At 38.5% G+C, this 27,628-nt stretch overlaps 1 protein-coding gene and 1 long non-coding RNA gene across 2 annotated transcripts; both read right to left on the bottom strand.

Moving 5' to 3' along the window:
* Nucleotides 1-116: 116 nt before the first annotated feature.
* Nucleotides 117-14,329, bottom strand: LOC149218006 (uncharacterized). Its single transcript, XR_016248604.1, has 2 exons — nt 14,063-14,329; nt 117-267 (listed from the first exon to the last, which is right to left on the bottom strand). It is a non-coding gene; the product is annotated as an uncharacterized LOC149218006 (long non-coding RNA).
* On the bottom strand, nt 8,568-9,162 carry LOC149218007 (uncharacterized). The gene has a single exon (XM_089383638.1). It carries the CDS (start codon nt 9,160-9,162, stop codon nt 8,638-8,640), a length of 525 nt encoding a protein of 174 aa, XP_089239764.1. The 3' UTR covers nt 8,568-8,637.
* Nucleotides 14,330-27,628: the final 13,299 nt, after the last annotated feature.

Here is a 27,628-nt window from a genome sequence, read left to right on the forward strand (position 1 = left end):
GTATTTCCAAGACAAAATAACATTACTGATGTATCTTTGGATTCCATGAAAACAAAGCAATTTGATGTATCGAAATGATATTAGGAGATTAGTAAAGAGGATCAAATTAAGTGATGTTATGGCCATACCAATGACCATTGTATCCATTTACGCTTCGAGCGAAGAGACTCAGCAACACCAAGAACATCGAGTGCCCTCCAAGAAAATGTAGTCCTTGTGGTTTGTAGAGAGTCTTCACACTCTAACATCGGGCTCTTCAAACCATCTCTGCACAAGGTCATTACAAATGTAAAAAATCAGCAAGACACAAATTTGGTAGTAAATATGACCAAAAGAAGAACTAGTGCAAACAATTTTCACAATCTTGTTTTTGAAACCAACATTATAATCTCCTTAGCATTATGATCAGTTGTCAGTGTTCTTCCCAAGTCAGCAAACTCAGCTCCGCCTTGAAAAAGTGTAATTGCATAAAAGGAATGTCGGTCTCATGCCAATAGGTCTCCTACGATGAATGCGCAGGAACCTAGTACATAGACCATTTTTCTCTTCGCTTAGCTACCTAGGGCTTATTTCCCTTTCCAAATATCAATAATTCTTTTCCAAGAAAACATAAAATAAGAATAATATTTTACTATATTCTAAAAGGTGAAGATGTTGAAATCATGCCACAAAGTGAAAGGAAATCAAATATCTTTCCTCAAACCACCAAATATATAAAGAAAACAACAATAATTATAAAAATAAAACTAGATCTGTCGATCTATGCATGAAATAAGTCAAGCGACTAAAAAAATATGACCAAAATAAACCAAAAATTTCAAACTTGACAAAATCCTCTAAACAAGCAGCAAACAAACTGCTAAAATTTTCTAAGATATTAGAGCTAGACATCAACACAATTTCATGCACTTGAATAAGCCCATTGTTGCTTAGCGTTAGACTTCTTAAATTAGTTATTTATCATTTAATACTAGGACACTGTCTATGTGAAAAGAAATAGGTCCCAGCTTCATCAAATCTGACTTCATTTCAAATCAAAGATCAAATCCAAAGAACACTAACTCGTTACTCTTGGATGGTACTAATGTTAAATACACAAAATAACAAAAAATAAAGATATGATAAAAAAGTAGACCTGCAAGATTATATTGGTCGAGTGTGACAGGGACACAAATAACTGAGACTAGAGAGATTTATAGAAGGCAGTAGTTACTATTGTGTGATTAGTGGTATGGTGGAGAGACCTGTCACCTACCAAGAAGGGACGTTGGTCTCAGAAAAGTATAGTAGGGAGATCCATAGAGCATTTATGTAAAAGGAAGATGAGAAGTGTCGTCTTCAAGTTGGTTTATGTTATGGTAGAATTTTGTTGGTGATAAGTGGTAACAAAACACTTACATCAATAGGTAAAAAGTAAATTCGGGGCATGAGTTGGACTGACTCATGTTATCTCATCCCTTAATGGTCCTAAGGACATGTGGGGACCCGAACAACTTAGTACCTAAAAGACTTGAAAACATGGCTGACAAATCACTGACAAGAAATGGCTAGCAAATGAAAAGAAATAGGTCCCAACCTCACCAAATCCAGCTTTATTTCCTGTCACAAATAAGAAACAAACAATGTAATGATTAAATATGAAACATCAATCTTAAAATAACACACATCAAAATAATGTTGCTGCAATGTTACAATGAAAAATACAAATATAGAACCTATTTTTACCTGAAGTTGACATATAGTAATTTTGCATGATCAATGGAACATGTATACCAAAATAAGAGTCCTAGGGTAGTTCAATTTCCCAGTTCTCATCTTGGTCCTCATTTTCTAAATTGTGAACATGATCTTCTCTAAATGAACTGTCATTATGAGCCTCCAAAACATTATGTTCTATATCAAGTTCATTAGATAGATTTATTATATTGTTTTCTCCCCTTCTATCACAATCTGATCGCCAAAGAGTTAGCGCTCTTTCATATGGAAAATTGTCAATGTCATACTTTGTTACATATAATCTTAAACATGTATCCACATGTTTATCAAGCTTGTTCCTCAACTTTGACTTCAAGAATGATAATGCACTAAACATTCTCTCATCCTCCACTGATCCCAAAATCATGGTTTGACACAAATCTGCTAATTTGAAATATTCTGATATGTTTTCTTGCAGGTATTGGCTAGCACTTAAAGTAGTCCATAATCTTGTTATAGCACCATTTTCATTAGGATTCTCCAAAAAAGGATATTGCTTCCACATTGTTTCAGCAAAGCGTCCACCTTGTTGATACAATTTTGATGAATCTAAAATACCTTCAATTTGTTCTCCATGTATCCAGACTTTCTTGCAAAAATGGTCTACTAAACATTTTAATCTTTTTTGAAAATCAGCTTTTAAAGTTCTTCGACATTGACAATTGTTCCAATATTGAGGGTATACCACACACATGGCCTCCAACAATTCATCTCGAGGAAATCGTTCTCTTATCTCTAATGATAGTGATCTTGCAATTTCTATCAAATTTTGTCTCACTGAAATCACAATATTATCAAATTGGTCTCTTGACACGGGGCAATCTTTGGTGATTCGTCCTGTCTTACTAATATAATGAAAGGGAACCATATACCCACGCACTACGATACATAGTATCCCTTTTTCATCAAAGGTCAAAAAAATTTCAGTATTTTCTATATTGATGATCTCAGTCCAACTTTTAAACTCTGGACCAGTAAAAGAGTCTGGCATCATATACAAATTATCCAATGCAAGACATGCTGACTTTCTTGCATTTGTGTATTCCGCAATATACATTGTGCGATTCTGAGACATTTTCACGAGGACATTCATTTCATGTAGCATAGGAAGAATTCCAGCCAATGTCAATAATGTCTCTATATTAGTTAGTTGAAAAAGAAGATCTTGAGCTTTGTCTACATTATAGCGATTTTCATACATCAACCCTACCAAAGATTTGAACTCACTAAATAGTCTTTGAGCTGGTCCATTTAATGAGATCCATCTTGTATCAACATCTTTCAGTAGTTTTTTTCCATCCGTAATACCATCTGCAAATTGTTGAAACTCTAAATATCGTTTGGGACTACGAGAAAAGTATGCATGAGTCTCACGTACAAGATCTTCAACTTTTGAAACTGATGGAAACTTGCTTACTATTTTAAATGCAAGATTCATCCTATGAGCCATACAATGAATATTAAGCATATATGGTGAAGCTGATAGTTGTAGCCTAACACAAAGGCCATTCCTTTGTCCTTGCATTACCGCTGCTCCATCTGCTCCAACACATACCAACTTTTTTGCAATCATTAATTCATCCATACCACTTTCCTTCAATCCATTAAGAACAAGTTCATAAATATTTTCAGCTGTAGAAGTCTCTCTCATCTTATTAATCCCAAGTAGATAGGAATGTCTAATATGGTCATTAACCATATAAATGCTCATGCAAATCCATGAAGTATTATCTATAGCTGTAACCTCATCTAAAGACAATGCCAAAAACCTAGCATTTGCAATCTTCTCTTTCAAATCATCCTTTTCTACTTGAGCTAGATATCCTGCCCATCCCCAACCACTAGTTACAGACCAATGAGAAGATGGAAAGTTTGGCACTTGAAGAAAAGATAGTAATTTCATGTGATCTGGATAATCTGTCATAGGACGACCTTTAGATAAGATGTGAAATATAGTGCTCAATTGTATCGTCTTGGATAACAAATTTCTTTCCATCGTCTTTTCAAATAGAGATATGATGGTTCCTCCGTCCGCCTCAAGTTTCCTCTTACATAATAAATATTTTTTATATTCTTCTGCATATTCAACATGTCGACATTCCTTGGAAGATTTCCATCTAACAATAGATTTCTCTTTACCATTTACAATTTTCTTTTCATACACCTTTCCTGCATGCTTTTGTACCGTATCTAGCTTCATCTGAAATTTCACTTCCTTTTGAGTTTTCCAACTACACGCAATACATCTAACTTGTCGGAAAAGCTCTTTCTCATTTGTAGGAGGTATTTCTTCAATAAATGGAAAACTTGAGACCCAATTTTCTTGGAATTGTCTTCCTATGGCCCACTGGCCTCTTTTCCCTTTCCGCGAATGGATTGTGTCACTTTCCAAGGAAAAATCTTTAACATTTTCATCACCAATTTCTGTTGAAACTGCATTTATCTCACCCTGACCACTTGAGGAACCTATTTCTTCATCCATCGTATGGATATCAAATGCATTTCCACAAGAGTTAACCTCTTTCTCAGTAACAGATTGTTCAAAGGAGCTTGAATCATGAAGAGGATGTGTATTTTTGGATGGAGCCTTTTGAAAGTATGATAATACATCTGTTTGCCTTGATGGTTTCTTCCCATGATTATCTTTTGACATCTCACTAAATATTCCACAAGTAAAATTTCCAATCGATCTGCAAACCTGCATCAACAGTTTTCAAGCGTTGAGATATGCTTCATATAAATTCACTTGTTCATAGAAAATAGAATTATACTTTGAAAAATAATTGTTGAGTCAACATTGAAAGAACATATATCAGAAATTGAATTTTGAGGCAAAATGGAATTTCACAAAAATTATTTAACAATGATAATGGGAAACTATTAAATTTTAAGACATAAAATATAATAATTCATTTGTATAACATTGAAACAACATCACTTTATTTGAATTATTCCTAATTTCCTACAGAAGTTGGTTGACGGATTCAGGACCTGGTCCCCTCCTCCCAAGCTAGCTTACAGTATGTCTACCATGCCCAAAACTCAAAAGCTAATGCTAAGCCAAATGAAAGGGTATTGCTACCTGAGGAAGAAATTTGAACAACCAGAAATCTAAGTATGGAAAGGGTAGAGCCTCCATCCCTTAGCATGTGAAAAATAAATGGTTAAAATATAATAAGATGGAAAGCTTAATTTGGAAGTCTTGACAGGGTCAAGGAAAGCCACTATTACTTCCACATCAAGAGGTTTGTTTAGAGAAAAGCTCATCTACTGAAAGTCAAGGCTTCTTTCTGACCAATCACTAGCCTTCGGAAGATGAGATTTCAAGAGAAACAATCAAGTCTGAAGATATAGGAGTTGATGAATGCCATTGCTCAGTTGGCTTGGCATTCTCTGTTTTATAAATCAAACAGTGTAAGCGGAACTATTTTGAGGAGTGCAGAAGGTTTAAGCATGTCTAGTTCCAGTTTTTCCATTTTGCAGCATTCTCAGAAATTTTATAGTCTAGAGTATCAAAGAAAGTTATCTCAGGAATGTTCTCAACTATGATCAAAAGTCTAAAGACCTACCTGTTTTTACTGACATCTAAGTGACAGCAATTTTCTCATGTAATTCTTCTTAAAGCCGAATTTTTCAAGGGGTTGTGCTCCAAGTGGGCTATTAGAGCCTGCCAACCCACAACTTCAATGACCAAAATATTCTAGGCAATACAGTTAGTACAGAAGAAATATATTTTATAGATATAGTATCATCGTTCAATACCTGCCAACAAAAAAATTTAAGCCTGACCAACTTGTAGGATGCTGCAAGTCAAGACTCAGATTGAAAGGTTGTCCTGCCTTTATTACAAAGTTCTATCTAATTTTGTAGCATAAGATATAAGGCTAAGAAACAATGTAGATAAGGCAAGATAATTTTATTTAAGTCTAAATAAAGCCTGACAGATAGGTAAATGGGACTACAAAGTACAACTAGTGATGCTAATATGTAGGGGAACCCTTATATGGTCTGGTTAAGAATTTAGAAAAATATTCAAATTCTACCCGGACTGTGGTAGGTATCCTAGGTTTATATCCTCAGTTAAATTTCAATATCTTTTTTCTAAACAACTTAGTTTTGACTTCGTCTTTGATTTTCCATATGCTTCTCTACCAGCATACTGGCTCCCCTTGTGTTTTCTCTGTGAGCACTGCTTTGTAACCAAGCTTTGCTGTGTAGCCGACTGAATCAAGGTTGTTAGACCAATTTAATTCATCCTCCTTATCTCTAATTTTGATTGTACTTAGTTGCAACAATGCAATATGTTAAGTTGTTAACATAGCCAACTCGATTGTCAAACGAATATCCTTCCAAACCTGTTGACCTTGCTGATATCTAGTGCTGTTTCTGCATGGTGGTCAAATTTGGATCCACAATATCAGCTTGATTGTGTGCCATTGTTATGCAGGGTCTCAATAGTTTCTTCATTAATCTCCTGGAGCCTTTTAAACCTCACCTAGGGATCTTCACCTATTCTCACTTTCTCTCCATTTCCTATTCTCCACATTGTGCTTAGTTGTAATATATAGACTGTTGTATAGACACTCTATATAACAGTGCAATTTGTCTTATAGCTTTACTAATTCTTTAGCAACAGTGCAATTTGTCTTCTTACCCTCCACAAGTCTTAACAATCAATTCTTCAATTATATGTTTAGCACCCTTCACTTGAAGATAGGATAATTCTTCCCATCAAGCTTAACGTTGGGTAGAGGGATGCTTTAAGATGAAGCTATCCTCCCCCTTGCTCAACAATTCTCTACAGATCTCATAACAGAACCAAAGGTAATCTCAGGAACAGCGTACTATACTACTATGACAAAGAACCACAATTCTGAAAGAAACATCAGTTTGGTTAGGATCTTCAAACAGCTACCAAGGAATCAAGCAAATGCTGCTCTGCAATTCCAAGACTTCAAGTATCCAGATGCATTGCATTGCTCTATGGCACATCAATGCAATTAAAGGAGAAATTGCATTAAAGGAGAAATTGAAATTTCCCCAGTGAAACATATGAACAAGGTTACAATCAAGAGAAACCAATTATCCAGCTTGGCTTGTGAAATATATTAGTATTCCCCAAAACATTAAATGAAATCAGATGATTATAAAATGGATAGTGTACCTTGCAATAGATTATCAACCTTCCTCCAAGACATGCCAAATGTGAGTGCACTGACCAAAGTAGAGGTGGAAAGCTTTGATGTAAATCTATTTATGGGTCATCATAGGGTTGTTATCTGGTCGTTTTAACACTGGGTAACAAATCCAATGCAACAAATATTGGGCATATAGATCATATGATAGAAATAACAAAATGTAGTGGCTAACCTTCTGATTATAAGTATGAGGAAATGAGTAAAATCCCTTGCATTTCAGTTGTTGGCAACTTGATGTACGCCATGGTATGTAGCCAACCAAATAGTGCACATTCAATTCGAGTAGTGAGTAGATTCCTTGCAAATCCAGACAAAGAACATTGGCAAGTAGTAAAGTGAATTTTAAGGTATTTCAAATGTACTAGTAATTATGTTTTATCTTTTGATAATAAAAATGTTGCGCTTGAAGGTTATAGAGATGCATAAATGGCTGGAAATATTGACATGAGAAAGTCCACCACTAGATATTTATATACTTTTGCAAGTGCAAGTGTCTTTGAAGTTTAGTTTGCATAAAATAGTAGCCCTAATGACCATAATGAGTTTTGAGTATTGTTAAGGGAAAATTGGGTTAACTTTCTAAACATAACAAAAATTACTCATGCATCTCATACCTTTTTATGACAAGCATCATTGTAAATGATTTTGAAGAGATGGATTTTTGATCTCATGCAAACTAATGAATGCATTTAGGATTTGAACAATTTAATCCACAACCTTAAACTAATGAAACAAAAAATAATAACTACAGGATGATCTATCTTGCTCACCGGTCCAAGGAAAAATTTTAGGGGAGGGGTGAGGCTATAATGGATTGTTCATCACCAACAGTCACTTGTGTGGTGCTTGGATTCTATATTGTTACCCTGCCTGCATATTCCAAAACCAAAACTATAATAATTCTTCTCTTTTTTGTTTTTGGCACGTTTGGTATTCATATTATCAAACTTTAGATGCAACTATTTTCGCAAATTGCTAATGAAGGATTTGCCTATCTAATCCTCCACTTATTTTGCTTAATCCTCACTCCCTTGTTTGTACTCGATTTAATAAAAAAATTAATTTCTCATAACTTCAATTTTGGGTTTTCTTCCCTTACAATCTATTTTATTTTCCTTCCAACGCATAATTCTCTGCGAACCAATGACAGCAGTAATACCGCGACTTGTTCAGTAACGAAAATCCTAGTGCACAAAGTTGCACGGCATTTACGGCAACTCAAAACTTATTGTACATCTTGAATAATCATTTATAATTTTATGATTTAACAACTTTATAAAAGCGCAACTGGAACAAAACCATAATATAATTAGAATAAAATAATTTATATTAGAATAAAATTGAAATTGCAATCCTTAGACTCTGAATGTTAATGACAGAAATCGAAATTCAACAAAGACACTGTTGCTAACAGAACACAGGATTGTAAAAACTTAGAACACGGGATTTTCAACGTTTTACAGACAAGCTACCAAATTCTAAATACACAATCCTCTAAAGACCTGCTACAGATGACCTGGGCCCAAAAGCCTTGGCCTGTCATTATCGGTCATCATTACTTTTCTGCATTAAAACTGAATATTTATTGAACACTGTGTTCGGAATTTGAGTAAGTTTGTCTCTGATGAATTTCTTGTCCTGCACCCTCAGATGGACGCAGCATTTGGTGTTTATAGGCTGGATATTACTGCTGGTAACCTCCATATCTTGGAAGAACATGGGATTGAGAATTTCTCACTGCGTGCTGACTCCTATTGCCAAATGGCATCATGCTATCCTGATCTAAGTAGGAATTTGTTCTACCATTTTGCTGGTGAATGCCCATTCGTCCTTGGTAGCCATGGTACCCATCAATAGAGACAGAAGACTGAATTTGTTGGTGTGAACTATCATAGCTATGATGATTCTGATTGCCATAGCATCTTTCACCATAACTATTGGAAGCAGACATGGGATAACCCTGCTCATTATTCTTACTGCCCATATAAGTTCCACCATAAGAATTGCTAGCAGAGGCTGTATAACCCTGACCATAATTCTCATTGGCATTGTATCTTTCACCTTTATTGTAGGTTCCACGATAAGAATTGCTAGCAGAGGCTGTGTAACCTCGACCATGATTATCATTCCTGTTATGACTGTCACCCGTATTGTATATTCCACCATAAGAATTGCTAGCAGCGGCTGTATAACCCTGGCCATATTGCATATTCTTGCCTCATCAATAGGGGCAAGAATATGCAATATGGCAGAATTGATGAAGATGCTTACATTCTCTCTAAAATATAGATAATAAACTAAGTCAACCCTTGGACTCAGAGCAATAGGTTTGGATCACCCTAATACTATAGCCAACGACTCAGGTCTCTGCCTAAGAAATGGGATTCCCATTAGTGATATGCATGATTGACAGAATTCAGTACATGATAACAGAGCTAGTTTCGATGGCCCTTTGTTTGATGTTCCACTTCATGAATCAGAAATCAAGCATGTGACTAAGATTGAGGAAGAAAAGCAAGCTTTCGAAATTGAAAAGGATCGCTTTTGTTTCCCTGAGCCTGTACACAAAGCTCATTTAGCGTTTTGAAGATCCTACTACTTACAACACTGAATACGAGAAATACTTATGAGATATATAAGTAGACCCTCATTCTCATTTTAAATAATCTCATATTACAGAAGTCTATTGGCACACAAACTGAAGTCCACACAGATTTGCATGACATATTTAATAGGGGCATGAATATGCAATATGGCAGAATTGATGAATATGCTTACATTCTCTCTAAAATATAGATAATAAACTAAGTCAACCCTTGGTCTTAGAGTAATAGGTTTGGATCACCCTAATACTGTAGCCAACAACTCGGGTTTTCCCAAACTCGGGGCACTTGCCTAGGGTATATAGGCGTAGGTTCTCATTCTCATTTTAATCACCTCATATCGCAGTAGTCTATTGGCACTCAAACTGAAGTCCACACATATTTGCATGGCATATCTAATAGGGGCAGGAATATGCAATATGGCAGAATTGATGAGGATGCTTACATTCTCTCTAAAATATAGATAATAAACTAAGTCAACCCTTGGACTTAGAGCAATAGGTTTGGCAAGCCACCAATGACAACAAATGAATTTTTATTTGAGATATGTTGCATATATTACTTCGAAGGTCAAATCACTACATACAAGAATTTCTTTTATCACATGATATTCCAAGATATAGATAATCCTTCAACTCAGGTATGCCATCAAATTAGATATGCCTATGGAGGGTCATGAAAACCTGAAAAAGTCAAACGTCCAAGAATTCTTAAGGTTCCACAGATCAACAAAAATAAGGCTGGTTTTTTTTTACAGTGCCTATCAAGGAACTCCAAGGAAATGTGAAACTAGTAGCATTTTGTATTTAATAGAAAAACGTTATGTTTCTTTCAAGTATGCAACAGACCAGAGGACTAATAATAGAGCTGAGTTTTACACTTTATGGTTACTTCTGAAATGTGCAACTTAAAAAGGAATTGATGGTCTCTAAGATATGGGGGATTCAAAACTGATTATAGATTGGGCAAATGGAAGAAGCCATATTGAAAATCTGGTGCTTATTCTAACCATAAACAGGATTTCAGAGGTAAGAATGAAGTTTGCAGAAATTATCTATTTTCATGCCTATGGAGAATTCAATGAACATATTGTCTAAGTAAGAATTGTCAATGCAGAAAGGGCCACTGCCAGAAAAGGAATTTAAGGGTAAAGTTACCCCAGTTAGAACTATGCAATAATTGCGTTGCCTAGTGAATGAAGTTTTTATACTTTTTGAGGGACCCGTAGCATCATCATCATTTGGACTGGAGTATTTGTGCTTGGCTGGGCTATTAATGGAAGCAGGGGGTTTACAGAAGGCCCTTGTTTATTATAAGGGGGAAATCAGGTTGAAGCCTATATTTGGATGTTCAATTGAGCCAAGGAAATGTATTAAAGGCTATGAGAGAGCTTCAAGATGTAATTTTGCGCTACCAACCAACAATCCAATTGTGTATTGACTATCTATTTGCCTTCGGGTATTTATCCAACGCTTTTTATGAACAAGAGTTGGCATTACCACTCCAGAAATATTCTATCATCCTGGACTCCATCTTTTTGGAGGTATAGAATAACCTGGGTGATGCATTGAAAATTTATGGGGAAAGTGGACGAAGAAATTGCTTGTTACCAGAACTACCTTCAAATTTAGGAAAATCATCCTCAGGCTCTGACAAATTCTGGGGGTATTTATATGGAATGGAATATGGTAAATTTGGTTGCTGCTCCTTTTTGTGGGATCCAACTGATATATAATGCAGGGGATGTCAAAGGTTCTCAAACAGTTTCCTTCAATTTTCCAAATGATAAGAAAACAATAAACGAGGTGGGAATTGCCATGGTCATGCTCAAAAATGTTGCAGAGGCTAAATTGAGGTCTATTGCAGGTACATGCATTTCTGAAGAACAAAACCAATATGTGGATTCTGAATCCATGTTCACACATATGGTTTTCAAAGAACATTGTCATGGGATTAAGCTTTCCAATAACAAGCAGTCACTTGAGAATAGAACAAAAGGATAACTTCTTATAGCTCCAGAGGAAGATGCACTGAATGTTTTGGCAAACTTCATGGCTAATGAACAACGATATGTTGTATAAATTCTACATATTTACAACGTAGAACCAGATTATATTAACACAACATTGGTAACTGTCTTCCATAATTTTATAAGGGAGGATTTTGGTGACATTGTTGTATTCTTAATGAGGCAAGAGAGAATTGAAAGACTCCTGCAAAAGTAGGCTACACATTTGTTTGAGAAAATACCATAATTATCTGTTGTTGTCGGAGTAGAAAATTGCCTTGGGATAATGGAGGTCCTTCCAAGTCCATGGTTGAACTCATTTCCACCAGCTATTCTGTGCTTATAGATACTACTCCAAGGGAACATAGCCTGGTCATTTCACATCCAAAGTTAACAATCGTGCAAAAAGAATCTTCAGACATAGAGCTGGATTTTGCAAATCTGAGTTTTGAGGTAGTCTCACAACTGGTAAGTTGGTTCGATGAACTAGCCAATGAGATTAATTCAAGTAGAAGGCCAATTAGTATACTTGATAATGAAGATCTTCAGACAACTAATCCTTATATAAAAAGTCTAGTGCGCCAGGTGGATGAGAATTGTCTTTCACTGACATTAGATTGGCCTAGTCCTAATGCCATTAATAGAATGAGGCAGCCGAGAATGGAAGAAGAACGAATAAGGCCATGGAACATCAGTTTCATTGTTTTCATGACCAAAGCAGATGGTAAGGCAGCCGAGGATGAAATGCAAGAGTTTAGCTAGGGTGAATTGGTTACACTTCCTTTCCAAGACGATGAGCATCAAATGAACATGATCGACACCATGGCAATGTGTGTGGTTGATTGTAGTTGTGCTTATAAGCAAGAAATAATGGGAAGGGGACGTGACCTTCAATTGATGAATTTCTTAGTTGACCTTAGATTAAAGGAGCATACATACTACATTTTTCCGACCTATTCATTTTCTCAAGAAAAACTACTTCAAACACCGTAGACAAGGCTTTTCACCATGGTAACTGAAAGTGGACAATGGATACCACCACTTTTATCCCAACAGGAAGGCATGAGAAGTCTAGAAAAGGAGAAAGGTTGTAGTGCAACTTATACTGCTGGAAAGAGTGGGTGGGTTGATCTAGAGCGCTCCTCAATTGACAAACAAAAAGGCGGATTTGAAGACACATTGAAAGCCTTCACCCTGGAAAGAAATCAGATAAAAGAAGCTATGGATTTTTCCTTGGATAACATTGATGCCTCAGGGTTTGATGAGACTTGTGCATTATTGTGGGATATAGATACTTCTGTAAAGATGGGAAAATTTCCATATTCAAATACTTCTAGTGAATCTGACCCGAACAACAAAGATGACATTGTCTTAATTGATTCTGTAAGGGTAATTTTGTGGATAATAAGGAGAAATCTAATATTGGGAATGGAAACGCTTCTAGAGTCTATGGATGCCAAGCAAGGCTACGAGGAAATTTTGTTGCATGCTCAATCTGCTCACATGCTTCACTCTGGAATAAAACCAAGTTCAAATTTTGATCATACTATGTATGAAGATGTTATAGTCAAAGATATTATTTTGTGTTTGAAAGCAGCAAGCGAAGAGCAGTGGGAACAAATTGAGTGTGCAATCGATGATGGTACTGGGATTAACTTTCGATATGCACATGGATGGACTTTCTTTCATTGGACTGCAGATTCTTAAGGAAATTCTATTATTTTGTGTTTGAAAGCAGCAAGCGAAGAGCAGTGGGAACAAATTGAGTGTGCAATCGATGATGGTACTGGGATTAACTTTCGATATGCACATGGATGGACTTTCTTTCATTGGACTGCAGATTCTTAAGGAAATTCTACTATTCATAGGGCATTGTGTGACCATCGTTACCAAGAATTAGCTGAAGTAGTTATTTCAATGGGCAAAGGAGATTTATCAACACAAGAACCACAATAGTAGTATAGTACGCTGTAGAATTTCTTCCATCAGAGATTATTAGGGACAGAAATATCATTGCATATTAACTTGAGCTCACAATATGATACACCAAAATTATGTGACAAGGCCACTCGATGCATATGTTTGCGATTTCCTATGTTGAAGGTTCCAACAATCATTGCCGGCACCAACTGCTCTGGCCCTTATCACCGCAAGAAACAATATGACGTACTGTGCCAAAGAAGCACAACATATTCAGCGAATTGAAATTTGAAATTAACCTATCATCTGATAAAATAACCCTGAAAATAAAAATGACAGCGTATTTTGACATTAAACACCCAAGAACACATCTGGATTGCACAAAAATGAGCACAATCTACAGCTATAAGAAAGCTAACAGAATGAAAGGGAACACCAAAGGAAAAAGAAACGGACATTTAACGAAATAGGCGTGATATAAGCAACAGATAAAACAGCAATGACCAGAAAGTTACTGCAAAAATGGTGCAGATCACGGCTACTTATCCCATGCTTGAATATCAGCAGAGTTAATATACCTTTTACACGAACATGAGAATAAAGGGGCCTAATTTCTCGCGCTCAGCCAACAAAAGTACCGACTGTTGTTGTTGCTGCTGCAGTGGCATGAGCCATTCAAATCCAAGAAACAATGGATACCGAAACCAGAGAAGAATAAGCGGATTGAAATCTGAAAATGCAAGAATATCCCACCGAAACTGCTGCTGCTATATTTGTGAACTAGGATGAAAAAACCTATTTCAAAACCATTTTTATACAAGAACCCAGGGAGCCATATACACCAAAACAGCGGGTTGAATCCGTCAAAACAGGGAGCCGCCCTCCATTTCAAAATAAATCTAACATCCCATGACCAAATCAACCCTCACAAACCACTCCCGGGACCAAATCGACCCTCACAAACCACTCCCAAACCAGAAAATCCAAACTGTAAATCAAAATGGGGGCGATTTTGATCAAATACGATTCCACAAATATCAAAATGGGGCTATTTTGATCAAATACAATTCGGTTAGTTTATCCGCCCTGGGCTAAAATAAAAAAATAAATTAATTTTTAAATAAAATATGGGCTAATTATATAAAAAAAAAAATATTATTTTAATTAAAAATTCGCCCCATTAAAATATAAAAAGCCTTAAATTTCGCCTTTGGGCGATTATTCGCCCCTAAAATTAACCTTGACCAGTATCAACCGTATCCTGGGTACACTTATCAACAACCCCAACAACCCCAGTACGGTCCGGTTAATCCTGGTTTTCCGGGAGGATACAATATCCCTAATGCGATTCCTATCCCAAGTTATCCTAGATATCCTCCTCCTGGGACTGGTCTTGTGACCCAGAGCTTTAGGGATCCTAACCGGCAATTATCGTTTATCGCAACTTTGGATTTACCAAACTTGTCGCGCCTAACGAAGGATCCAATAAATTATCTTCCGTTTTGGCCGCCAATGCCAAATAAGTTGCCCAGTGACATACCCAAGTTCGAAGGTAAGTCTGGAGAGGACCCGTCGAATCATGTGATGACTTACCACCTCTGGTGTGCCTCTAATTCCATCTCGGATGATTCGATCCGCTTACGTCTTTTCCAGTGTACTCTCATTGGTCTCGCGGCCAAGTGGTACATTGAGTTACCACGGGCCTCTTTTTATAATTTTAGCCAGTTAGCTACCTCGTTCTTAACTCATTTTCAGTTGCCGGTCAGATATGATAATGGCACGGAGTTACTAACTTCATTAAAACAACCGATGTCCACTTATATTTCCGATCATATTCATGAATGGAGACGTCGAAGGCGATTAGTGAAAGTTTTTATCCCGGACCAAATCTTAGCTGAATGGTTTGTTAAATCATTATTACCGAAGATTACTGAAGACGTAGCTAAGGCCGGAGTAGTTACTGAGGAGCAAGTGATTACTCAAGCGCAGTACCTTGACTTAGTTTATACTCAGTCAGGTACGTTACACAAAAAGATCCCAGATCTTCCTAAGTCAAATCAAATCATTGCTGCTCCTTCAGGGTCTCATGCCGCTGATGGCATGATTGGTACAGTAAATACTAAAAGCAAGAAGAAATCCTCAAAGAATTCTTCTCCTATTATAACCTTACCAGACTCCCCGACAGGAGAATCTTCTGCTAAAGTTTCCGCTGATATTCACGCTGTCGAGTCATCTACGGCTAAATCAAAATCCGGTGGGAAGAAGAAAGGTAAGAAGAAGAATAAAGCAGACAAAGCTCCAAAGGAGAAAACTGAAAAGTCGGAAACCAATGACGAAAAGCGCAAACCTCGATATCCTTGTCTTATTTGTGAAGAGGATCATTTTACAAGAGATTTCCCTCATCGGGCCGAGGTTGTGAAAATCGTCAAGGGTTCCCCAACTCCTGTCGTTTTGAAAGATCCATTTCCAAAGCAAGAGAGTAAGATGATAGGTTCTTCCTCAAGTGTCAGTGAAGAACCCATATTAATGATGTCTCATGTAAGGATTGCGACTCGATTGCAAGATTATGGTAGTAAAAGTCCTGTTGATGGCAAAGAAGCAGAATCTTCTCATTCTAATCCATCAACCTCAGCTCCCGGTTCCAATCCACTACAGATCAAGAAGCCTAACCCGGACTTAGTAATCAAACCGCCCGCCAAGGGTGTACTTCGAAGGTCTGCTTTTAATCCACATGCGAGAGCGGCCCAGAATTACAACATTATTGAGGATTTAGTTGTTTCACTCTCAACAATGTCGGCTTTGGAAGTGCTGCAATCATGCCCAGCACAACGCAAATTACTTTTGTCAGCTATAAGAGCTGTTGATGTTCAGGACCCGAACCTAATAATCTTTGATCTAGAAAATAGTACACCGCGTTTACCTCATCAAATGGCTTTCCAGATTCCAGTGATAGTCAAAAACAGGCCTATTCATCGGACTGTAATTGACGACGGAGCTTCCACGTGTATTATGTCGATACAGTGTTGGAGATCGCTTGGTTCTCCTTCACTAAATCAATCCCCGACCATTCTTAAGGCCTTTGATGGCCGTGGGTTCTATCCGTTTGGCATTCTACAGGATTTTCCTATAGGGGTTGAAGGAAAAACCGTTAGTCTGGATGTGGAGGTGGTTGATGCCCCTCTAGACTACAACCTTCTCTTGGGTCGAAGTTGGTCTTACGCTATGACAGCGGTCGTTTCATCGGTCTTCAGAGTAATAAAGTTTCCACATAATGGCAAGATCGTAACCATAGACCAGCTGGCTTATTTTTCATCTGACCCAGCCTCTTCAAAGAGTATCCAGCATGTCGGTAAAACGACTATCCCTTATAAGGATGTTGGAGTAGGATTAGTTAAAGATGCCAGTTTACTGGGAACTTTTCCTTTTCCTCCAATCAACGCCTTGTCTTCATTTGCATCTATTCATATGATTACTTCAGACACCATTGTTTATGACGATCCTTGGATCGTTCCTTCTGAATCTGAGATAGACTCATTTGGTGATGCAATGCCTTTGAGTCCATATGAAATTTCCTATGAAGTCGTGCAGTCTTTTACCGACCCGAGTTCAACCAAAATCGACCAAATGAATGTGGTCCGTGAGGAATCACTTTTCACCTCAACCTCGGAGTTAATAACGTTTCCCGAAGTTGTGTCATCTGACGAACAACTTTGTGAAGTCCTGTGTGTAGACGATTTACCATGGGAAGATCTCCATCATAGATCTTCGTTTTTACCTGAGGATGATCGTTTTGAAAACGATTTCTCATCAATCTTTACAGCTGAATATGTCAAAGAAGCTCAGAGTCCAATGAAACATCCTGATTCAGAGCTGAATTTGGGAAACATTTCTCGCACTATTCCCATTGACATTTCAGTCAAGCCCGGAATTCTTGAGCACATTCATATAGGTGCCTCATGTTCAGATGATGAAATTCAGACATACAAGGCCCTATTTCAAGAATTCTGCGACGTGTTTGCCTGGTCTTATGAGGAAATGCCAGGAATTGATCCCGCGATTGTTGTCCATGAGATCAAGACTTACCTGGACGCTAAACCCGTCCGGCAACGTTTGCGTCAGATTCACCCACGAAAAGCGGCTGCAATTAAAGCAGAAGTTGAGAAGCTGTTGAAAGCAGGTTTCATTTATCCGATCCCGTTAACGGATTGGGTATCGAATATTGTTCCGGTTAACAAAAAACAGGGAACAATAAGAATATGTATCGACTATAGGGATATTAATCGTGCTTGTCCCAAGGACAACTACCCAACACCCTATATCGATCAAATAATTGATGATTGTGCTGGCAGTGAAATATTTTCCTTTATGGACGGTTTTTCCAGTTACAACCAAATCAATATTCTACCTGCCGATCAACCAAAAACGGCTTTCATTTGTCCATGGGGGACATTTTCTTATTGCAAATTACCTTTTGGACTTAAGAATGTCGGAGCCACTTTTCAAAGGGCGATGTCTTATGTGTTTCATGACATCAAACACATTGTGCAACCGTATCTCGATGATTTTCCCGCTCACTCATTACATCGAGCTGATCACCTTGTCCATTTACGGGCAATCTTCATGAGGTGTAGGCATTATTGGATTCGGTTGAACCCACACAAATGTGTCTTCTGTATAGAAGTGGGACGATTGCTGGGATTTGTAGTTTCAAAAGCTAGCATCCGCGTCGATCCCTCGAAGGTAGAAGCTATCATCAAATTGCCTCCTCCTTCGAGTCTTCGCCAACTGCAAAGTTTGCAGGGGAAAGCAAACTTTTTACGCCGATTCATTCCTAACTACGCCGAGATTACAAAGGGTTTTACCCGGTTGTTGAAACAGAACGATCAATTCTCTTGGGATGAGATAGCTCAGAAATCTTTTGATGCACTCAAGCACGCGTTAACCCATGCACCGTTGCTGCATCCTCCCAACTACAACCAGGATTACTTTTTGTACCTCGCCGTCGCTCATTCCACCATTGGAATGGTCTTAGTACAGGAAGACGAATTCAGAACGGAACATGTGATATATTACCTTAGTCGGACCTTAAATCCAACTGAGCTCAAATATTCACATGTGGAGAAATTGGCATTGGCATCCGTTCAAGCTGTCCAACGTTTTCGTCACTACATTCTACTCCGTAAAACTACAGTTATTTCGGATTGCAACCCTATGATCTACATTTTGACTAAACAATTGCTAGGGGGCAAGTACTCTAAATGGATTGTTATCCTGCAAGAGTTCGACTTGGAGTTTGAAAAATCTAAGTCTAAGAAATCTTTAGTTTTTTCCGAGTTAATGTGTGACTTCCCGCGTGCTGACACAGAAACTGTGGCAGAGGAACCCATTGCGGATGAATCTTTGTTTCTCATCAGCACTTTAGATCCGTGGTATGGAGATATAATCGTCTATCTCCAGACGCAATCCTTTCGGCCCGAAGTTTCAAAGTCGAAACGTCGGAAAATTCGATTCCAGTCCCAACAGTACAAAATTCTTGGAGATACTCTTTATCGCCGTGGGGCAGACTTGGTTTTTCGCCGTTGCTTAACTCACGAGGAAGTTGAAAGGGTTTTGAATGACTTTCACTCTGGAGCGTGTGGCGGTCATATGTCTGGGTATGCCATAGCCCAAAAGATATTGCGCGCTGGCTACTTCTGGCCGTCCTTGTTTAAAGACTGTATTATTGCGGTACGGAAATGCCACAACTGTCAAGTGTTTGACCGCAAGATGCGCGCACCACCTGCTCCTCTCCACCCTATAATTTCCGTTGGTCCTTTTGCGAAATGGGGTATTGATTTTATTACATGTAACCCTCACTCGGCCGGGGGGCATGCGTATATCATCCTTGCAGTAGATTATTTTACTAAGTGGGCCACGGCGATGCCTACAATTGAGGCAGACGGCAAGACAGCTGCAATTTTCATATTCAATCACATTATTGCTAGGTTTGGTGTCCCACAAGCGATAATGACTGACCATGGGCGCCATTTTCGAAACGTTATGATGACAGAACTTACAGGCCAGCTTGGTTTGCGTCACGATAGCTCAACTCCTTATTATCCACAAGCGAACGGTCTGGTTGAGTCCATCAACAAAGTTTTAGTTATCATGATCCGACGAATCATTGGTATTCATCGGTCGAATTGGCACATGTTATTTTCCGCGCTTTGGGCGTACCGAACCTCAGTGAAAACATCAACAGGGTTCACTCCTTTCCAACTAGTTTATGGTTTGGAAGTTGTGCTGCCCATTGAATGCGAAATTCCGTCACTTCAAATGGCTGTCGAATTACTTCCAGCTACTTCTGAAGAGGAGAAGCGTTTATTATACTTAGCTCAATTAGATGAGACTCGACGTGATGCTGCATTGGCAATCGAGACTCACGCAAAACGTATGAAAGCTCAGTATGATCGAAATGTGACCCCTCAAAATTTTTCGGAAGGAGACCTAGTGCCATTATATGATCAAGCTAACGATAAATTAGGTGCTGGAGAATTCGTTCCTATGTGGCATGGGCCCTACATTGTCAAGCGAAAGCTATAAAAAGGGGCCTATGAGCTGGTAGATTTTGACGGGGACTCTTTGGGTAAACCCAGAAATGGACTTTACCTAAAGAGGTATTATGCTTAAATGATGGGTATGGAGATTTTAGTTAGGTTAGGTTTTTCTTTCTAGCTGGTGTGTTTGTTAGTTTAGATAGTGTGCTTAACTTAGAAAGTGTGTTTTTCGTCGTTATTCTGCTTATTTTGGTTTTACGCTTGATGTTTGCAGATGTCGATGCCTCTCCAAACATACATTGGATTTGCTGATGGTGCTTGTCGTAGTACACGGAGTATCTCTTCCGCAGCTTGGGTTATTTATTCGCCCTCTGACGAGTTAGTTTCTATGCATGGGGTGAGCCTCGGTCAAACAACAAACAACATTGCAGAATACAGTGCAGTGATTGAATTATTGTCTGAATCTATTTCATTTGGGATTCGGAGTTTGATAGTGAGGTTAGATTCTGAACTCGTTGTATTACAGCTTAATAGAGTGTATGCCATTAGAAATCCAGTGTTATTAAGGTTATTTTTGAGAGTGCGTCTCTTGGAACGTGAATTTGATTACATTGAATATCAGCATATTCCAAGGTCTTTAAATACATTAGCAGATGCAATTGCTTCTCGAATGTTAGACAGACATTTGCGATAATCATACATGTAAATTTAAAAACATTTAATCACACATGTTTAACAAGATAAGCCGGTAATAATGATATATATATAGGAGTGTGTCAAAAAATACATCGTCTTCGATCATAGGTTGAAAAACACCTTATGATCGGCAAAAATGATAAGTACAAAAAACCAAAATGTCACATGTGTCTACAAAAACGACCATCCAATCACTAGTGATGCTCTCTATACGACACCACTGCACGCGCCACCCTACACAAGAACCTCCTAAAAGGTCCTGGGACTGCGACTACATAGCGCTGAAGCCTGATAGGAATATCATCTATAGTAGTCTCTGGTATGTCTGCCGTAAGACACTCTAGGTCTTGTTCCAACTCAGCTAGGGTCTTTGTGGCCTCGTCCCGTGGGACCGGTGCCGCTGCAACTGGTTGTCTCCTCTTGAAAGGCCGGAGATTGGCTGGACGGCGTGGGCCTACATCTGCATTTTGAAAAATGTTACTGTCAGTTTTGAGATGATATAAAAAACAAAAAAAAAAATAGATAATTTAAAAACTTGTGAAAAATGAAGTACCTGTGTCGTCCCATTGTTCTCCCGGTGGAAGAACCATGTCCGGATCTCCACGAAAATCAACTCCGACATAAGGAAAATCCTGTATCGAAAAGATCTGGTCCTCCAACCAGTGAAAATAATCCAGTCTAAATCGGACAACCTCCGTGCCCTCGTCAAGATGACGGGCCATAACCGCAACCCATCGCGTCAATTTGGGCTCTCGGGGATGCCCAGCCTCAACAGTGAGATGTTGTGGGATCAGCATCGGAACCCTCTCTAAAGAAAAACTGACAGCTAAAGCCCCATAACCAAAGGTCTTCAGCTGTATGTTTTTGGTTTTAGTCAGTTGGATTTTTAAGTTAGCCAACACAGCATAACTCCAGTTGAAAATGGTGCCCTGATAGCAATCAATCGCCATCCGCATCTGGGATCCAGTGGCAATGTGCAAAGAGGCAGCCCCGCAAAGTCTGGTAACTGTAAAAGCAATGACCATAAGTTCAGGGCGGGATATAGTTTTGATCTCTATTCCCTTCTCTTGGTTCTGCGTGTTGCACCACTCTAGTCGGAGACTAGCAATGGACTGGCCACCCGGCCTAGTCTCGAACAGAGTCAATTGTTCGCCCCTCTTGGGAAAACCAGTGAGAAAGTAAATATCTGAGGGCTCTATCTCGAGCTGGTGCCCTCCAATGTAAAAGCACTGGTCCTGGACGTTCCATCTCTCTACCAGCCACTCTAGAAAGCGCACCTGGGCCCTCATGCCAGGTGTGGCCCAGCATTTGTAGAGGTCACATGCCTTTAAAGCATCAATGGACGGTTGATGATTAATGGTGGCCAAATCGACATTTTCGTGCTCTCTCTCGCGCCAATCAAGCATGGTGGGCAATCTACACACCAAAAAACATCTGTTAGAGTCAATGAAATCAAAAAAATTTGGTCCATTTTGAAGAAATTGGGGTTTAAAAATTCGTTTTGCGGGGTACGCACCCCGCCTTTAGGAACAGGGCGTGCGTACGTAGGTTCCCTTAAGGCAAGGTGCGTACGCCCGGAATTTTCCCAACTGAGAAAATGTCGAGGTACGCGGGTCACCTGTGGGGCACCTGCATACCTCGAAAAGCGGACCTTGAAACCCCAGAACCTCCAAAAAATGAAACTAGGGCCTAAAAGCAAATTCTAAACGGATGGAAATGAAGAGGAGGATGTTGTAGAATACCTGATGAGACGGCGTTCGATTTCAACAGTCGGATTCTCCGTAATGTCCACGGGAAGTTTCTTGCCAAAAGCCCTTTTTCTCTCCTCAACAGTAAAATGGTAAAAATGAAATGGTAAAAGCCCTTTTTATAGGTTTTTTGGGTAAATAAATGCTAAATTTGTTTCTTTTTCACCATGAAAAGGTATTTTTCAAAGAATTTTTATCTATCTTTAAACAGGTATGAGTAATGTGTTGGTTTTTGTGCAGGATAAAAGGATTTTCAAGGAAAATTGTCATTTTTCACAAACAAAAACATCAGAGTCATCTTTTAAACCCTTTTCAGACTCCTAAAACATGAAAAGATTACCGAGTGTTTCTTTTACACTCGTTAAAACGGAATTAAAAGATGGTCCCCTTATAGCCCTTTTCTGACCGAAAAATAGGAAAAGATTGCCGGATTTTTGTCGTTTCAAATTCGATACTGGAAATAAAACGACGTGTCCTTGATCGCTTTTTACTTTTCAGGTCAAAGACACTAACTATGAAAGTACTCCTTGGTCGTAAAAAATCAAGCGGTTCTCTCAAGTATTATTTTATACTTTTTCTGGCTTGGGAGACACAAATTTACGAAAAAGTTCAACCCTGGAGTCTTCTTAAGTTTTTCAGACTCTCTAAAATTGAAAAATGCCGAGTTTCTCCTATACTGGACTCGTTAAAATTTCATAGTAAAGGACCTGTTCTATTACAAACAGGAACGGACCACTCCTTCTTAGGGTTCGAATCTAAACTAAGTTGGACTCATCCGAAGGATGAGCTTATAATCAAGCATATGTTATCCTCCTCAAGCTTGTAAAAAATAAAGAGGTACTTGCCAGAAATGGTGGGGGAAAAGAGAGAAAAATGAGCCTATTTGTTATCCTTTGTCTCAGAAGAAGCCTTATCGCCACTCTTGAACACGACACTTTTCATTCACCTGGGTTGGGAAATCCTTTGCCTAGCAGTTGATCAAACCACATTGAAAATCTTCAACCGATTCCGGGTATTAACTTTGGGTCAATTGTCACCAAGCCATCTGTCGTGTCGTTATGTGTTCAAGAGGTCACTGCAAATAAACCATTCATCTGCAAAATACCCGTCATCCATCTCGACCATCCCTAAGTCAGTCCTTACAGCTACATTTCTTCAACTTGATCTATGATTTCGTGTTGTGGGCTTGCCTGCAACGGGTCGCTTTCTATCGACATCAACACATTATCTAGAAAGATGACCTAGAAATTGTCAGTACCTTGAAATCTGCATGCATCAATGGCAGGTTTCTCGCCTTTGACGACGGTTTACATCATTGACTTTCGATCGAAGGATTCCGTGAAATGTTCGACATCAACTCATTCATTCACATCTCATGGATTGTACTGGGTACTTTGAGAACCATTGACATCACTGGTGGTCTCTCTCACACTTGTTAACAATTTACATCATCGACTGGTAATCAAGTGGTTTCTACCATGTTCGACATCAACTCATTTATTCGCATGGATAGAATCGTACCATTTCGGGAAGTAGAAATGAAGACCCTGGATCTAGTTTCCACCATCCAGGCTGCAAGGAGTTTTGTATTCATTATACAGTAGACTAATCATAAACAGATGGCTGCGTCCATACTGTGTCTACAAGAGTCTATGATTATGATGTACTGCAAAATCATTCCTATATCAAGGCAGTAGTTAGTTTGTTAGTTAAAGTTTTCAATCTGAGTATGGGAATGCCTACCTCAGCGATGATATGATCTTATATATGTATTTTGTGTTGAATATTTGTAGGTTCCGACTGGGCTCTCCACAAGATAATCCTTGAAATGATAAAAGTACTTCACCCTTCCTAGATGATATGAAACCCTAATCTACTACAGGCTTCACACTTTAGGGGGCAATCTGTTACACTAAAATTTGTCACCATGACTATTTGCAGTTAGTATGGCTCCATCAACTGTCATACTATCCTCCTTGGCAAGTCTTATACCTCTGCTCTTCATGTCAAACTCCAAGAAAGAGAGAAAGTCTTTAAAAATCTATATAACTCTGGGTACGCAGTTTCTCTTAGCCTTACCTGCGTGTATGCACCTCAAGTTCACATTCCCTGCGTACTTGTACGCTCTATCTGTAAAGGGGTGGGTGCGTACCCCTGTAAAGGTCAAAAGGCGCGCGTTTTACTTCAAAAAAGTTACTTGTGGTCAATTCTAGAGCATTCTAGAAGTTTGTTTGACGTGTATTGAGCGCCTCCAGATGGTTCATGTATCCCTATGAAAGAGGAACTTATCCCATCAAGAGGGGAGCTATCCCATTCAAAGAGGGGCTTATCCCATTGATGGTGGACCTGATTAACTTCCTCCAAAGCACTATAAATACAGGCATTGGGCCAGAGGGAGGGGAGGTTGAAAGCTGAATATTCCTAAGGGTAGATGATGCTGGAATTAGGACTCCCTTATAGATCTTGAGAGGAGAGATTCCCATCCTTTCTTAGCTTCATTTGGAAGTGGGTGAGCTGATCAAAGTAAAGGAGAACTCTTGCTGGACCCTGGGAGGGACCTGCACAACACCAAGGCACAGGTTGTAATGGTTTCTTTTGTTTCCACTTAATACAATTAAGCTCATTTTTCTCAACAGGTTGTTATACATGATTTGTTTCATATACTCCTTGGTCTGTATGATGAATATGTTTTATTTTATGAGTTATTCAGGTGCTATGTAATCTTTTGCTTGTTAGTGAATGCAGGTTTCGAAGAGAAGGAGGAGCTCATCCGAATCGGCGAGGCTGGACTGCTACAAAGCGTTGGACTAAAGGTATGTTATAAACACCTGATTACTTGTATTCTAAATGCATATTTAGGGAAAGATAGTGTTTAATTGTCTTGTTTGTCACTAGAAAGCCTTAGCTTCTAGGGAGGTCGGTTTTGTCCGCAAAATTGACTCTTTCCGCATGACACTCCTGATCTCCTCCTGCATCAGATCCGACCATAGGCGTTCCCAATCTGGCAGTTTCTCTCTTCCATTCACTGAGTCTTGGTAGCTATGTTATCTCTTAGGAAGACCGAGGAGAGAAATAGTCACCATATCATCATTAGCTATTGTTATTCCTACACTTCCAAGCTCATCTCTGCAGATGGTGAGCTTGTTCCGATATGTAGAAATTGTGTCACCCTTTTCACACTTGATTTTCCGAAGCTTGTCCTTCAGCACCAGCTTCCTCTAGTCGTTGTTGTTCTGATATAGGTCCTTCAATGTCTTCCACATTGAAAATTGAGTCTCCTTCCCATGGAGACTTGAGACAATATGGTCTTGAACTCCCTCCAGAAGAATCCTCCTCGCTTTCACCACACACTTCTTCCATTCAACCAATTCTTGGGCATTAGCTGCTGCTGGCTTGTCGATTTCTTGATAAATGAAGTCCTTCAAAACATTGTCTTCTAATACCGCTTCCATGAAATCCTTCCATGCTATTTAATTCGAGCTACAATCCGGGGCATACTCGAGTCTCAAGCCATTGAACGCCATTGGTGAACTTTGAGGTGTGATAAGAATTCGATTTTGTACCTGCAATCAAGAACTTCAAACATCAAACTTTTCCCTTCTCAATATGTTGTTCACAGCTCTAATCACCTTTTCTTTGATACCATGTAGAAATTATCACTATAGATTAATCTGATTATGCAATGTACTTAAGCAAAATACTTAATCTACTTCTACAATCAAACTTGCAAAAGCTTAATCGATTTGAGAAAGATCAAACAGAACACATATAATAGAGAAGAAGAATCAACACACATGAAACACAGAAGAATACTCTGGGGAAAGCCTCAGCTAAAAACCCCGCTATTTGTATTATCATACAAGTGGAAAAATCTCAGGATTACACAAAGCTTTAGCTCTCCAGCCATCCATCTCTCAGTACAATCCCTCACTGTTGCCCATAGGTAAACAAAGCTTCTCACAAACCTTCTCCTCTACCCTCCAAGCCTCCTATTTCCTTGCGATGTTCCTCTAGGATGATTCACCTTCAACCAAGTGGAACACTGCTCTTACACACTGTAAAAATGCACAATCCTCAAGGAATGAATTCCTTCTGCATGCAAGAGATTTTCTCATAGGAATATTCTTGCAACTGATAGCACATTGTCCCTACCTTTAATCTCAATTGGGTCTTTGTCTGAACTGACATGCATGAATTATTTATGATAGAATATTCAGTTATCTGGAGAACACTAGTTGCATGCATGCATGCATTAACTGACTAAACTCACAATTAGTTCCACAAACTGTTTGGAACTAATTTAACTGGACTTAACTCAGTTAACTAAGCTAACTAATTACAAGTCAAATACAACTCATCCTTACCTCCTTAATTAAGGGATAACTTCCTCAATCAAAGGGATAACTGTTGCATGACTTCACAAAGACTTCATGTTTGAATTTCTCCAACTAATTAACTCAATATGAATTAATTAATTATTTTTCAAACAACTGGTGAGACTAAATTTGATTTTTAATTCTCAATTTTAATTCAAGGACAAATTAAAATTGGAATATATCCTGAAATGCTATCTATAGCAATGCTATTTTTAGTATTTATTGTTTCTATTTTCAACATAGACCTAGGGATGCCAAGAATGAAATCTTTAAAATTCATCAGACTAAAGAAGAAAGGTTATAAGACTACCTAGAAGGTTCCTTTACAACTACCGAAAAGCCAAGCAAGTTTCTCTTGACCTAATCACGGTTAGAACCTTTTTTCTAAAGGAGTAAGGGATGACTGCATGGAAGTATTTAATCTCATGATCTATGGTGATGTTTATCAAAAATCATTTGCTAAAATTGTCGAATACTGCAAGAAGTACTCTCGTAGTCAAGCTAAAGTTGGGAAAATCCCAAGAGAACTTACAAGTTGAGTTGGAAAACCCACTACAAGTGGTGTAACTAGAATAGAGTTGGGAAATCTATTGGAAAACCTTAAAACTAATATCCTTAGCACAAACCAGTTAGATACCCTTAATAGTATGAGGAAAACATTGCTTTAGCTATCTTTTGCCCTTGTTGTAGGAAGAAGCATCCTAAAAAAGAATGCCCTTTTAATGCCATAGAGGTCTATGGAATTTTCACAGATAAACACCCAACTAATGAATGCCCATCATTACCTA

The sequence above is a fragment of the Pinus tabuliformis genome, chromosome Q (genome assembly GCF_031772625.1).
Source record: "Pinus tabuliformis cultivar Carrire ecotype Pingquan chromosome Q, CPIR1, whole genome shotgun sequence".
Lineage (NCBI taxonomy): Eukaryota > Viridiplantae > Streptophyta > Pinopsida > Pinales > Pinaceae > Pinus > Pinus tabuliformis.